This window comes from Musa acuminata, chromosome BXJ3-1 (genome assembly GCF_036884655.1).
Source record: "Musa acuminata AAA Group cultivar baxijiao chromosome BXJ3-1, Cavendish_Baxijiao_AAA, whole genome shotgun sequence".
Classification (NCBI taxonomy): Eukaryota; Viridiplantae; Streptophyta; class Magnoliopsida; order Zingiberales; family Musaceae; genus Musa; species Musa acuminata.
Genome location: NC_088349.1, coordinates 525,325 through 538,637, shown reverse-complemented (window position 1 = coordinate 538,637; position 13,313 = coordinate 525,325). Strand labels below are relative to the sequence as shown.

General features: G+C 45.4%; 4 protein-coding genes and 1 non-coding gene across 9 annotated transcripts; 1 reads left to right on the top strand and 4 right to left on the bottom strand.

The window, feature by feature from the left end:
* The first annotated feature begins 213 nt into the window (after window positions 1-213).
* LOC135585769 (pentatricopeptide repeat-containing protein At5g66520-like) lies at window positions 214-2,866 on the top strand. Its single transcript, XM_065137590.1, has 2 exons — window positions 214-1,996; window positions 2,564-2,866. The coding sequence occupies exon 1, from the start codon at window positions 223-225 to the stop codon at window positions 1,834-1,836; it is 1,614 nt and encodes a 537-aa protein (XP_064993662.1). The 5' UTR covers window positions 214-222; the 3' UTR covers window positions 1,837-1,996; window positions 2,564-2,866.
* LOC135585609 (uracil-DNA glycosylase, mitochondrial-like) lies at window positions 2,845-7,246 on the bottom strand. 5 transcript variants are annotated; one of them, XR_010493326.1, is made up of 9 exons: window positions 6,780-7,246; window positions 6,365-6,700; window positions 6,073-6,299; window positions 5,686-5,844; window positions 5,149-5,179; window positions 4,798-4,933; window positions 4,420-4,503; window positions 3,480-3,645; window positions 2,845-3,164 (listed from the first exon to the last, which is right to left on the bottom strand). XR_010493326.1 is itself a non-coding variant. In XM_065137592.1 (7 exons), the coding sequence occupies exons 1-7, from the start codon at window positions 6,696-6,698 to the stop codon at window positions 3,579-3,581; spliced, it is 1,038 nt and encodes a 345-aa protein (XP_064993664.1). In that variant the 5' UTR covers window positions 6,699-7,246; the 3' UTR covers window positions 3,391-3,578. The 5 variants fall into 5 exon arrangements, 1 of the variants encoding a protein (XP_064993664.1); XR_010493325.1 differs by having other exon boundaries at window positions 6,365-7,246; XR_010493327.1 differs by having other exon boundaries at window positions 6,073-6,293; window positions 6,365-7,246.
* A 143-nt stretch (window positions 7,247-7,389) lies between these two features.
* LOC135629729 (protein BPS1, chloroplastic-like) lies at window positions 7,390-8,577 on the bottom strand. The gene has a single exon (XM_065137591.1). It carries the CDS (start codon window positions 8,505-8,507, stop codon window positions 7,557-7,559), a length of 951 nt encoding a protein of 316 aa, XP_064993663.1. The 5' UTR covers window positions 8,508-8,577; the 3' UTR covers window positions 7,390-7,556.
* Window positions 8,578-11,020: 2,443 nt separating this feature from the next.
* LOC135629761 (small ribosomal subunit protein mS78 (rPPR3a)-like) lies at window positions 11,021-12,623 on the bottom strand. The gene has a single exon (XM_065137646.1). The coding sequence runs from the start codon at window positions 12,534-12,536 to the stop codon at window positions 11,295-11,297; it is 1,242 nt and encodes a 413-aa protein (XP_064993718.1). The 5' UTR covers window positions 12,537-12,623; the 3' UTR covers window positions 11,021-11,294.
* A 46-nt stretch (window positions 12,624-12,669) lies between these two features.
* Window positions 12,670-12,743, bottom strand: TRNAV-AAC (transfer RNA valine (anticodon AAC)). The gene has a single exon. It is a non-coding gene; the product is annotated as a tRNA-Val (tRNA).
* Window positions 12,744-13,313: the final 570 nt, after the last annotated feature.

Genomic DNA, 13,313 nt, shown 5'->3' with positions numbered 1-13,313 from the left:
TCGTAAAGCTCTACTTAGTTATATGTGATGATACGATGGAGATGGCTATGATAGCGTAGAAGCTAATGATCAAAAATATTTAGGATATTAAAAAAAATGAAATATAAAATAATAAAAATAAAAATAGGGGCATCTTAAAAAATAAAAGACTTTGAATATTGGCCTATGTATAGGAAATATGTGTATAAACAAATCTCTCTCTCCAACGGCTACCAAAGGGAGATGCTACCTTCGTTGACCAAATACGTCAAGTCCGACCTCCGAACCCTCTCCCTCCTCCGCCACCCCCGCCTCTCCATGCGCGAAGCCAAGCGAATCCACGCCCACCTCCTCGTCACCGGCACCATCTCCGACCCCTACGTCGCCGGCAAGCTCGTCGCCTTCTGCGCCGTCTCCGACCGCGGCGACCTCGACTACGCGGGCCTCGTCTTCCGCTGCCTCCCCTGCCGCTCCGCGTTCCTCTGGAACACCATGATCCGAGCCCACGTCGAGAGGGGGCGTCCCGCCGACGCCCTTTGCCTTTATTACCAGATGTTTGCCGCCGGCTTCCTGCCCAACAACTACACCTTCTCGTTCCTGCTCCGCGCCTGCCTCGACCGCGATTCCTTGTCGGACGGCCGCAAGTTCCACGCCATGATCGTAGGGCTGGGTTGGGAGTCGTACGATTTCGTTCAGAACGGGCTGATTCATATGTACTCTTATTGCGGCTGCGTCGACTCCGCCCGCAAGCTGTTCGACTGTAGCTCCAACAGAGACGTCATTTCGTGGACTGCGATGATTAACGGGTACGCTAAGTTGGGAAAATTGGATGCTGCTCGCGAGCTGTTCGATCGGATGCCTGAAAGAAATGCAGTTTCTTGGAGTGCTATGATCACTATGTATGCCCAATTCGGGAGATTCAAAGAAGCGCTGGAAGTCTTCAGCGAGATGCAGCTTGCCAGGGTTCGGCCTAATCATGCGGGCATCGTTGGTGCTCTGTCCGCCTGCGGTTCTCTCGGGGCTTTGGACCAGGGGAAGTGGATTCATGTGTTTGCAGAAAGGAATGGAATGGAGTTGGACAAAATCCTAGGAACTGCATTGATCGATATGTATGCCAAATGCGGATGTGTCAATAATGCCTTGGAAATCTTTCATTCGATGCCCGAGAGAGATGTGTATGCATACACAGCAATGATCTCAGGTTTATCGAACAGTAGGCACATCGAGGAGGCGATGGATCTATTCAGCAGAATGGAAGAGGAAGGAGTGAGGCCGAACGAGGTCACTTTTATCTGTGTCCTAAGTGCATGTGGACGAATGGGTCTGGTAGACAGAGGGAGGGAGATCTTTGAGAGTATGGAGGGGGTCTACAAGATCAAGCCAGGAGTAGAGCACCATGGGTGCTTGGTGGATCTCTTGGGCAGAGCAGGACTCGTCGAGGAAGCAAAGAAGGTGGTGAGAGAGATGCCCATGGAGCCAGACTCATATGTGTTGGGTGCCTTGTTAAATGCGTGTAGCATGCATGGAGAGGCAGAACTAGGGAGGGAAACTGTCGAGAGCTTAAAGAAGCTGGGCCTTGATCACGGTGGAGTGCATGTGTTGATGTCAAACATGTGTGCCTCAGCTGATAGGTGGGAGGATGTTGCTAGGGTGAGGAGGGATATGGAGATGAGGAAGGTGATGAAAGTGCCAGGTTGTAGCATGATTGAGGTCGATGGTGTAGCTTGTGAATTTATTGCCGGAGACAGATCTCACGCACAGATGAAGGAAATTTTGGTGGCGATAAAGCGGATCGACATGCAACTTCGGTCTTTTGGTGATGATACTTTTGCGATAGAATTTGAACAGAATCCTTAGATCATAGGAGTTTACTGCTTGCAACTGTGTGGAGTTACACTGCCTCCTATCGCCGGTGTTGATTGAAGTTAATATCTGTTGCCTCCCGGTAATTTCCAGGCAAAACTAATTGTCAGTTGACTGAGGTGGCATGTGGGAGTTGAAAGGTGGTGCTAAAGAGGTAATTAGTTCCTTACTTGTTTACATCTTAATATCATCCATGACATCTAAGTGTTATTTTGTAGAAGATGTCAAAAAAAAAAAAAAAAAGCTGAAAGCTCTAAAAGAGGATGCATCTCTAAAAGATTTTCAAAATGCTGAAAACAATAAAATTAAATATTAATAGCAATCATTTATATGCATTCCTACATTAGTGTGTTTGTAGTCCTTGTGCTTCCTTGTTTCTTTAGTTTTTGTTTTAAGAAAATTAAACAAGATACAAGACATTCCCGCATAGACTTGAAGAACATGAGATCTATCAATTGCGCAACAACACACTAACCACTATGGTATATGTTTCTTTAGGTTTTTCCATTTGTGTTATGCTTCCAATTACCTACTTAGAGAATGTTACATACTTGGAACTCTTATATTTATCTTCAAAAGAGAGAAGATTTTTTTTATTGATAGTCTTGATTTGAGTTTGACTATCGATGTTGTTCTTATGTAGGCAACCCCAAATTGTTGGAGGTTGTATTCTCTTTTAAGCCTGACAAATTTACTGAACAAGAAAAGTGATGCTTTACAGGAGATAGCTGTACAGCAGATGCGCAAACAGGATCACAAACAAAGAACTTTTATTGCCGGGGATGACCTGATTTATGATCTAACGAGTCTTGATACGTAAAATGGTTTTGTTTCAAGTGGTTGCAAGTTCATGAGGACCAATTTGTGGCAGTACCACATCTGTGGAGGCATGTGAATCCCATGGATTCCCAGCCCAATTTTGGGAATGGTGTCATCGATCAATCAAAATCCGAAGAGTCGCTGCAGCAGCGTAATTGCCTTGTCAGCTAAAAGAAACATGCGTGGGGAAGAAGAAGAAGAAAAAGGTAAGACAAATTCTGTTCTTCTAAAGAACATCCCTCTTTTGAAACACTTGTGGAAAACCTCCAACACTACACCCAATTGTTTCTTTTTTGTTCTTTTGCATCACAGAGTTCACAACATGTGTTTTTCTGATGGCAACTAGCCGCATAGGAGTTCATTCCCTGAGGATTCCGGTCCAGATGATGGAAACTTCATGGGGGGGATTTCTGAGAGGAGGAAGAGATCCAGCGGAGAGGCAAGAAGGCATTACATCCATGAACACTGCTTAATTGTTCTTCCTCATTTGCCCCATTGTTTACCTGTCAAATTTTGATACGTTCCAAATGACATTGTTACTTGTTAAATTAAGAAACATGTAGAATTGCGTGCAATTAATAGTTACAGACAAGCAAATGTAAGACCATTAGATTGGTTGCATGCAACCACTAGCAGACAAACCAACACCACTTTAGTTGAATCAGCCTTATAATTATCATTACCGTCCCTGTGTTGTAAATAAAAGCAGGTTCTTTTGGACAGAGGTAATTCAAGACAAGAAAATTGCAGGTAAGTGTATCCTTACAGTGGGGTAAATTGAATTACATCATATACAACAATATATAGTTAAATCATACCAAAATTTGGTCAGGCCTGATGGTCCGTCCACGGATTAGAGAGTCCATATCAGGTGATGGTAGCGAGGTTGCACCCGAGAATACGGCATTTCTCTGAGCTCAGAGTTGCCAATCTATGGGAGAAAGGTTAAGTTTCTCCAGTATCTGGTTCGTCTGAGAGAAATGCCTGAAACGGAAGAGCCAAGCATCAGAGGAGCCTTAAGTTGATTGAAACTTTGACTGCAAGTATGAGGATGGCTATCTCTAAACCAGTAATATGAGAAAAGCTATCTGAGCAGATGCATTACAAATTATACGGCGCAATTAAGCATAATTGCAGATGACAGACTGATTGACAAAAGAATATATATACTATGTAGCAAGAGGAGAATAGCAACTACTGCATGTGAACCATTGCTATTGAGCATCGGAAGAGAAAGCCAGAGAGTACATATGACCAGAAACAATGCAGCCTCACAAGGTAAAAGAAAGGACCACTGAACTATGATTAGTAAAGGACAAGAGAAAAACCTGTGCAATCAGAAGTGTAGTGTTAGATCAAACCATCATAAGGTCCTAATTTGAGGTTAGATCCAATACATGGCGAGGTAGCCTGGTTCATCAGGACCTCGTCGATACATGATCTTGGAAGCACAAGTAGAGAGCTTATTTCCATGACTTAAGATCTTGATTATGGTAAAGGAGCAACTTTATATGCATTAGCCAAACAAAAGTAGATCACCAAATATACATACAAATAGAGTTAACAAGCAGCAAAGTTGTAACTGATAAGGATTTAAAATAATTAAGAAAGTGTACTTCCATCTTCTGAAAATTAGCAAATTCAAACTTGAGTACTGATTGGTTTATGAAAAGAATATCCTTGAAATATCTGGGAATCTGGTGTAGCATATGAAGGAATTGATTAAATTTGTTAACATTTGTAGCTACAAGGACAAACCTGCATCCGAAGAACCCTCTGTTGGCTGAAAGACCAGATGGATGAGCTGCTCTTAGGATATGATGCTTTGACTCGTCGATCAATCTGCAATTAGAAATGCAAATTGAATTCCAAACAAATTAAGCAGGTATTCATGAGTATTAATCAACAATCAAAATGAAGTTAGTCAAAGGAATTCTTTATTTAATCAATAGGTAACAGGTAACAATTCATTTTTTGTATGATACAAACCACAATCTATTTTCATTCACCTAGAAAACAAGATCTATTAGGACACCCGCTGTTCGATGATTTTTAAGTTAAACGTTTTAATCAACTTTCCTGCTTTTGTGGAAGATGATGGTCTGATTATAGAAATTGGGTAGTGAACAGACAAACCTTGATTTTGCTTGGGCAGAATTCCCCCAGAGGAGGAAAACAACTCCTGTTTTCTTCTGTGAAATTGTTTGAATAATAGCATCAGTAAACGGCTCCCATCCTTTTTTAGCATGTGAATTAGCCTGATGTTTCCTAACTGATGAAGTCAAAAATACAAAATAATTATCCAGTACCATGAAGAACACCATATTAGCAGACAAAGCTGATTTCTAGACCAATGACGGTAGGATAATCTAACTAAACAAAAAACTAACATTGTTATCATCACAAATGAACATGGATTTCCTTGCCATAATGAAGTTTTCACCAATGAACTTGACATCCAAAAATCTAATAAAGAAATATGCATACCGGTGAGGACAGCATTCAGCAGAAGAACCCCCTGCATGAATATTATGTCAGTTGAAAGTCCACAAGAGTTGAGTAAACAATCAACTCTTAAAATTGTTGTACAATTACATGAGGGCAACCAACCTCAGAGTTTAGTTGCAATAATCATCTAAGGGTATGACAGGTGACACTAACTAGCTAGTCGATAAGATGAACTGTGTGCAATTTTTCGTACACATATTGCTACTTACTTGAGCAAATTTGATCCATACATAAGAATAGTTAGCTTGTGCATGCATAACATACTCTCATTTGATCCATTGTCATCGACAGAATTCTAAATCAGCTCAAATTAACCAATGTGCCTTTAAGCTTGTAACATCTCTAGAACCCTGGTTGCCCAAGTTGCAAAGGAGCAACTGTAATGAATCATGAATTCACTTCACCAGTTGTCTTCACAGGTTTCATCAGCAGTGCAAGACATTCCTCGATATTAAACTATGTCCAAGAAGAACAAAGATATAAAGAATAAATTCACTATAGATCAAACTTATTTACCTGCACAGCCCATCTCTCTAAATTTCCATGCGATGGCAAAGAACACCCAACATCCTCCCTGAGTTCCTTAAATATGTTGACTAAACTGGAAGGAACCTTGATACCCTCCGGCACCGAGAAAGCAAGACCCATGGCTTGACCAGGTCCATGATAAGGATCCTGTGGAACAAAGATACACAAACTGTGATCTTTAAAGGATGTCCTAATTCACCATATTTTGTGCCTTACGAGTATCTTAAATTGAGTGATCCAATCCATAGTTTGGAACTTGAATCTCCTTGGATCGTCCACACAATGTTACATTTCAATTATCTAAACCTGTATGAAGTAATGTGGAATTGCAGAGTTCATAAAAGCTTTCACAAGCTGCTCTGTCCTGCTACATACCTGCCCGATGATCACTGCCTTCACTTGATGGAAAGGCGTCCGGTGGAGAGCATCGAATATAAGGTGCGGCGGAGGGTAGATCGGGACGCTCCCACGCATCTCCCTCTCCACGAACCTGCACAGGTTCTTCGCGTACGGTTTCTGGAGCTCCCCCTCGAGAGCCTCCAACCACGTCTCCTCCACCAAAAGCTCCTCCAGCTTCGCATGCTCCATCCCTTCGGCTGAATCTACCATCATCGGACGCTGTCAAAGTAGAGAGCAAAGAGAGATCACCTAAAGGTCCGTGGCATACCTCTCGATTTCTCGATTATGTCGGTGCAGATCCGGAGGTCCCGCTTCGATCGCGCCAGGGCTTTGTTGGTCTCGGTCGTCTTCTTCTGCTCGGGAGTCCGGGCAGAGGAGGACTTGGAGATCTGGATTTTGGTCGAGGGGGAGAGGGGACGGAGGCGCTTGGCGGGGTGGAGGAGCTCCGCTAGGGTTTTGGCGGAGGCGGCCATTTCTTCTCCCCTCGAGTGCCCGCGGACAGTCGCGACTCCTGTCGTGTCGATTTGGCGGGACCGCCAAAGTCCGTCCCTTCGCATTTGGGTCGAGCTCTGGTCAGACCAAGTTGAGATGGCTTGTTCCATCCCTTCGCATTTGGGTCGAGCTCAGGTCAGACCAAGTCGAGATGGCTTGTTTGAATTGCTAATGCAATTAAATATACGTACACCATTAATGGTTTTTGAGATAATATAATTTTCAAACCAGCTTGCCGTATTCTGGCGGTCTCCGTCGTCATGCGTCGCACGATTCTGTTGAAGCGTGCGGGCAACCACGTTACCACGGTTTAGTCTGCACACAGACAAACCAGACATTATGACGAACGGGTTGGGGGCATCGACCGTCCATCCCGCGATGGCGACCGCCGCTCCCTTTGCGTGACATCCACGCAAGAAGGATCTTGAGTGAGGACTCGGAACACCCGCCCCTCCTTTAATTTAACCTCAATTATTGGTGGTCCTGTTTCCCGCACCTTATCTTCCTCACGCGTCCACTGCACGTGCCGGCATTTGGTATACATCGCTGTCATGTGAGCTGTGGATGTGCGTGTGGAAAATGGCGTTGACCCAACCACCGGTCGACCATACCCACTAAAATACTCTGGTTTAGTTTGACACGTTCGTCGTGGTTGGCGCCGTGTGGTTGCCGGCATCCCACCGCAAGACCGTCGACTAGACCAAACTTAAGACCGGCGAATTGGTTCGATCGACGATCAACTTGATCGAAGTTATGGTTATTTCGATCAATGAATTGATTAAGTGCGATTCAAGAACACAATTAACCGAGGGATAAATGTATATTTGAATCGACCAAATCACGCTACAGATGTGTCATCCATTTGAATTCCTTTTTGCCACCAGAGATACAGCAGTTTATACACCCGATTTGTATTCTGTGCACCCTTTTCCTACGAAAACTTCCATGTTTGCCCTCCGTTCCCACAACTATTTACATCCCGCCGGACCGGCACGGAAGCCATGTAACGCCGTGTTCCGCAACGCCAACGCGGAACGGAACAGCTCGTTGACGGCGCCTGATAAGGCGTCCAACGACTCCGTCAACTCGCCTGTCGCTTTCTCCGTCGCTTCGACCGCTTTCCGTAAGCTTTCGGCGTCGTCTCCGTCACCGTTTGATTGGATCCCTTCCATGACGTCCGTCATCTTTTTGACCGCCGATTCCACCGCCTTCAACTCGGCGGGGGCGCGGTCGCCGGCTAGCTTGTGGGAGACCGCCGCGGCCACCTTGCGGTATTCGTTCGCCCACGGGAGGTCGGCGGGGACGAGAGCGGCAACGTCCCCACCGCCGAGGGCGGACGCGAGGACGCCGGACAGCAGGAAGGAGACGGCCTCCACGGCGTAGATCGCCCTACGGACGGCGGAGAGCTTGCCACGGGAGGGCTGGGCGGGCGCGAGGGACCGGACCAAGTCGCCGGTCGGGCGGGGAGAGGAGCTCCGCCACTCGGCCAAGGAGCCCCTCGCCCGGCTTAGCTTCTCCGGGTTCCGGCCCTCGTCGGAAGAGGAGAGGAGGTGGAGGGCGAAGCGGAGGTGGAGGCGACGGCGGAGGAGGCGGTCGACCTCGGCGGAGGCGGCGTTGCAGGCGTCGAGAAGGGCGACGCCGGAGTCGAGGTATGCGGCGACGGCGTCGCGGTCGGAGGAGGAGGTGGCGTCAGGGAGCAAGGCGGCGGCATCGGAGAGGGTGAGGGCGAGGAGACGCACGGCGCGGGCGAGCCAGGAGAGGGCGAGGGACGGGGAGGAGTCGGGGAGGGGGAGGAGCGAGAGGAGGCGGGCGGAAAGGGCGTCCTCGAAGGGTCGTGCCAAGGAGGCAGGCGGAGATTTGGGGGGAGAAGAGGGGAAGAAAGGGAAACGGTGAAGCGAGTTCTTCTGCACAAGAAACATGGCTGGTCGTCGTAGATCTTTTGGGCTTCCGTCGGTGCGGACTCTTTGTGATGGACGATAATGGTTTGGGATGTTGGCAAATATAGTGGGAGAGGAGAGAGGAAAGTGATGCCGAGTCCAGACAAGGGCGGGCGGAAGAAGAGGGGAAACAGACTGACGAGGGTGATGTGACAGGGGAACCACCCCGCGCGAGACGGGTCCCTCACGAAAGGGAGATGAAGGGGATGGATGATGCCTTGTCAAAAGCATCAAAGGGTAAGAGTCGTAGCTCAACTCGTGCCAAAGGGAGGGCCGAGAGGCTGATGTCATGGTACGTCCGAGCGGTTGGTACACGCAAACTTGGCTGGAGACACGGGACCCACGCGGGGCCCACGTACTATGCGAATCAACGCGCAGGCAGGCAGGCAGGCAGGCCGGTTGAGGTCAACAATGGTAAGCAAAGGGTAGGGATGGAGGCTGATGAAAGATTGCTAATGGCACTACCTAAACATGACCGAGTGTTGGGTGTGGGAAAGTCTAAGTTGAGATGGCACGGATTAAAAGTCCAAGTTGGGCAAGTTGGGAGGAACCCATCAAAGCAATGGCGTTGGAAAGCCGCAAAGCCCGACGGGACGACACAGTGTACGCATGCTACTGTTAAGAAGAAGAGGAAGCGTGTTTGTTTGGACCAAAGCCATTCCAACTCAAAAAGGTCTTATCCACGAGTGGGTGGCGTGCGATGCAACAAAGTGCAAAGGCATATTTTATATATATATATATATATATATATATATATATATATATATACACACACACAATAAAAATATGGCATTATCCTAGAAAATATCTTTTTTTCAGATTTGTTTGCGAGGTTTGTATTGACATTTTCTTTTTGTTATTTATAACCCTATTTTAAGAAGAAGTTTTACCATTTATTTATTTATTTATTTTACTATTGACAAGCTGCTTGTTGTTGATAATCTTATTTAAAATAATGATATATTTTTATTTTATTATTTATAATATCATATTTATTGATTTTATCATTTTTTTTCTCTTTTCCATAATCTATTGTTTCATCCTCACTATATATGTCATTCCTTACCGACCCTACTTACTATAGGCATCACTTGCCATTGTCTCTAATGCGTCTCTATTTATTGTCACTATCATCGATGCTAATTGTAAGTGTTGGTGAAGGTGACGTTGCTCCTCTCGTTTTTATTTACTATCAATTTTGTTCAACCATACTCGTTGCCCGCTCGACGCGTCGTCTTTGAGAAGGAAGAAGAAAAGGATGAGGAAGAAGAGAAAGAAAAAAATAATATTTATGTTCATTTATAAATAGATAGTTTTAAAATATTAATATTTTTTAAGATTATATTATAAATAGTAAACTGAGAGGGGTATAAATAGTAATATTCTTTTAATTTTTTTAATACTCTTAAAATATTCTTTTATGAAATATACATAAATACCCTCAATTTATCACTTAATGAAATATATTTTTTATTATTATTCTCATTTGGAGGGGATGCAACCAGAGTTTTGTCGTTGCAACTTATCGAGATGATTGATTGGTGGATGAAATGAGTTACATGATATATTAGTAATTGAGAGGTTTTCTTTAGTAAAAATATATTTTATAATTTTTTTCTATATAGTGGGATAAAATAAGGGATTACCAATAGCACAATAAGGTTCACCAATATCAATCTTATATTTTTTTAGGAGATATCCCCTTTTCAAATATACTAAGGGACACCTTCCATCATATTATAATTTTTGAAATATCCTTATTATGACCTAGCAGAGTTTTCTCATCCAAACACTATGGGTCAATCAATAGGGTAAAATAATTTAATCTCCACCTATAAGATTTATATTATCATTTATATTTTTAAAATAGAATTATAAATTTTTTGATATATTTATCAAAAATACTATAAATTTGTTCAAAAATAGTATAATATTATAGAGTTACCCTCCAACCTCGTGCTCATCATCAATCATTGCCTCCTAACTGATACTCCTTATTGTTGATTGTTGCCCCCTAGGTCATCTTTCGATCTCGCTCATAGCTCTTTTCACTTTGTTCTTTGAGGAGATTCAAAGGGTGAAGAAGGAGATGGGAGGATATTTATTTTAATTTAGGAAATGATAGTTTTAAAATATTAAAAAAATTAAATATAATTATAAAAAAATAATAAATAGGAGATTGTAAATAATAATTCCTTTATATCAATATCAACATTCGTATCGATTAATCAAGATACACAAGAATAATACTCTCCTTTTTTAATTAAAGTGGTTATTCGAAGCAAAATTTGCTCAACTTATATCCTTTAAACAATACGAATTGATTCCAATCGAATTGCTCAACTTATATCCTTTAAACAATCAAATTTGCTCAACTTATATCCTTTAAACAAGAACAATATGTTGTTGCAAGAACATATACTCGTATTGTATAACGTAGAACGAGAAGGTTGCCACCCTCCTCAGCATATGTTCAAATTTATATTACGAGTATATCTCCTCATCGTATGTTCAAATTTATATTATGAGTATATCTTGAACAGTTTTCCTAACAAAAGACGAAAAGAATCGATCATATGCCTGTGTTTTAATTCGTTTTATAACATTTTACGTTGTTTTGATGGGAGGTTAAAAAATCCTATTCCTGTTCTAACATCTTCTACTTGTGCAGCCAACTTTTGTGCTTTGCACAAATTCATATATTGATCTTTATCTCTTAGTGTTAAAAATTCATCCTCTCGCTCCGAAGGACTACCGATGACGAGTACATTATTTTGGAGCCTCACCGAGAGACACCGCCGCTTCGATCTCCTTCCAAGCGTCTCTCGCGTCGCCCCTGATCGCCTTCCTCATCCTCGCCATCACGTCCTTTGCCTCCTCCACACACGAACTCTTCGTCAATCCATCCAGCAGTCCTCTCACCGTCTCCAACGGCGGCGGCCATTTCCTCTCCAAACACTCCCTGCAGATCTCCACTGCCTCGTCGAACTCCGCCTTCTCCACCAGACCCTGCAGCAACACAATGTAGGTCTTGAAGTTGGGCGACATTGCACCGCCGTCCGGCCTCTTGACAGCCTTCATTCTCTCGAAAACCTTCATAGCCGAGTCCATGTTTCCTTCCTTGCGGAACCCGTCGATCAAGATGTTGAAGCTGATCCGATCCGGCTGGATTCCGTTTGCTTTCATCTCCTCCAACAACTCCGCCGCCTCTAAGCTCTTGCCTTTCGCACAGAGCGCCGCGATCCTACAATTGTAGGTGCCGGTGTCTGGCCTAAGATTCTTCCTGCTGATCTCCTCGAGAACCTTATCGAATCCGGCGTGGTCGCCTTTCTTTAGATAACCATCCAAGACCGTGTCGTGGCAGATGATGTCGGGCTCGATGCCCCTTTCGGGCATTTCGTCGAGCAAGGAGCGTGCTCTGTCGACTTCGCCGCTAACGCAGAGAGCTTTCAGCAGGACATTGTACGAGGCGACGCCCGGAGTGACGCCGAACTCTCCGGGGGCGCGATCGAAGGCCTCCCGAAGTCGGTCGACGCGGCCGTTCTTGAGGAAGGCGGACAGGAGGGCGCAAAGTGAGCGCTCGGAGCGCCGGCATCCGAGGCCAGGCATGGCCTCGAAGGTGCGGACGGCGTGGTCGAGCATGCCGGCGTCGGCATAGAGGGAGAGCAGGCGGAGGAGGAAGCCCTCCGACTTGGGGGCTTTGGGATCCGACTTAGCGCCCTCGAGGAGGCGCTCGATGAGGTCGGGGCGGCGGTGGCGGGCGAGCTTACGGATCGAGATGTGGTAGATGGGGCGGTCGCCGTAGAAGGAAGGGTGGCGGGCGGCGGCCTCGAAGAGGGCTGCGAGACGGTCCGGGTCGGACTCCAAGCGGACGGCCGACTTAGCGGCAGAGGTGGTGTCAGACGGGGAGGAGCTGGGCTTGGGGTCATCGGCCGAGGTGGTAGTGGAGAGTGGGGAGAGGCGGCAGCGGAAGAGTGGGGATCTGAGCGTTCGACGTAGTGTCGCCGCCATTTTGGCCAAGAACTGGTCACCGTCGAGGAAAGCGCATAAACACGAAGGCTCTCTCCCAGTGATGGGTTTCTCGGCCTCTTCGCGTGTGCCCGCACGCATATAAAGGAAAATAAAAAATAATAGTAAATAAGGATGGCGCCGCCCGGACTCGAACCGGAGACCTTCAGTGTGTTAGACTGACGTGATAACCAACTACACCACGGCACCTTGGTGGCGTATTAACTTAATATGATTACATGATGATGATAACGAGATGCGTCCACGTACTAACCGCCGTCGAGGGACAACCGTTGGATCAAAGCACGAGCGGGAAGGCGCTGTTGGCACGTGCACGGATCGAGCCCCGCCGGTTCGTGGCTTTACGCCTCTATTTAAACCGGGATCGGGCCGTCGTCTCTCTCACCATATTCATCTCTCTCTTCCTCCATTTTTAGACCTCATTTTTGCCTTGTTTAGATCTCTTGACGTGTTGTCAGGTCACGAGATTCTGGAAATGTCCTCCACAGGCTTTCTTGAACTGTGAATGCGTGAAGCTGTGTCCTCGGTCGAGAAACCCAGTTCGTCTCTTGATAGTTCAAGAAAGTCCCTGGAGAACATGACAGATCTTTCAGAATTTATGGTGTTTCCGTGTGAGATAAAGCGAGGTTCTTTTGGATTGGTTTATGCGATGGCAGATTGCATGCAGGGGTAAGAACTGATTCGTGCAGTGCATGTTTGAGGAGGAGACGAGCGACAGGTTTGATCCTTGTTGATAGTTCAAGAAATTCCTGCGATAAC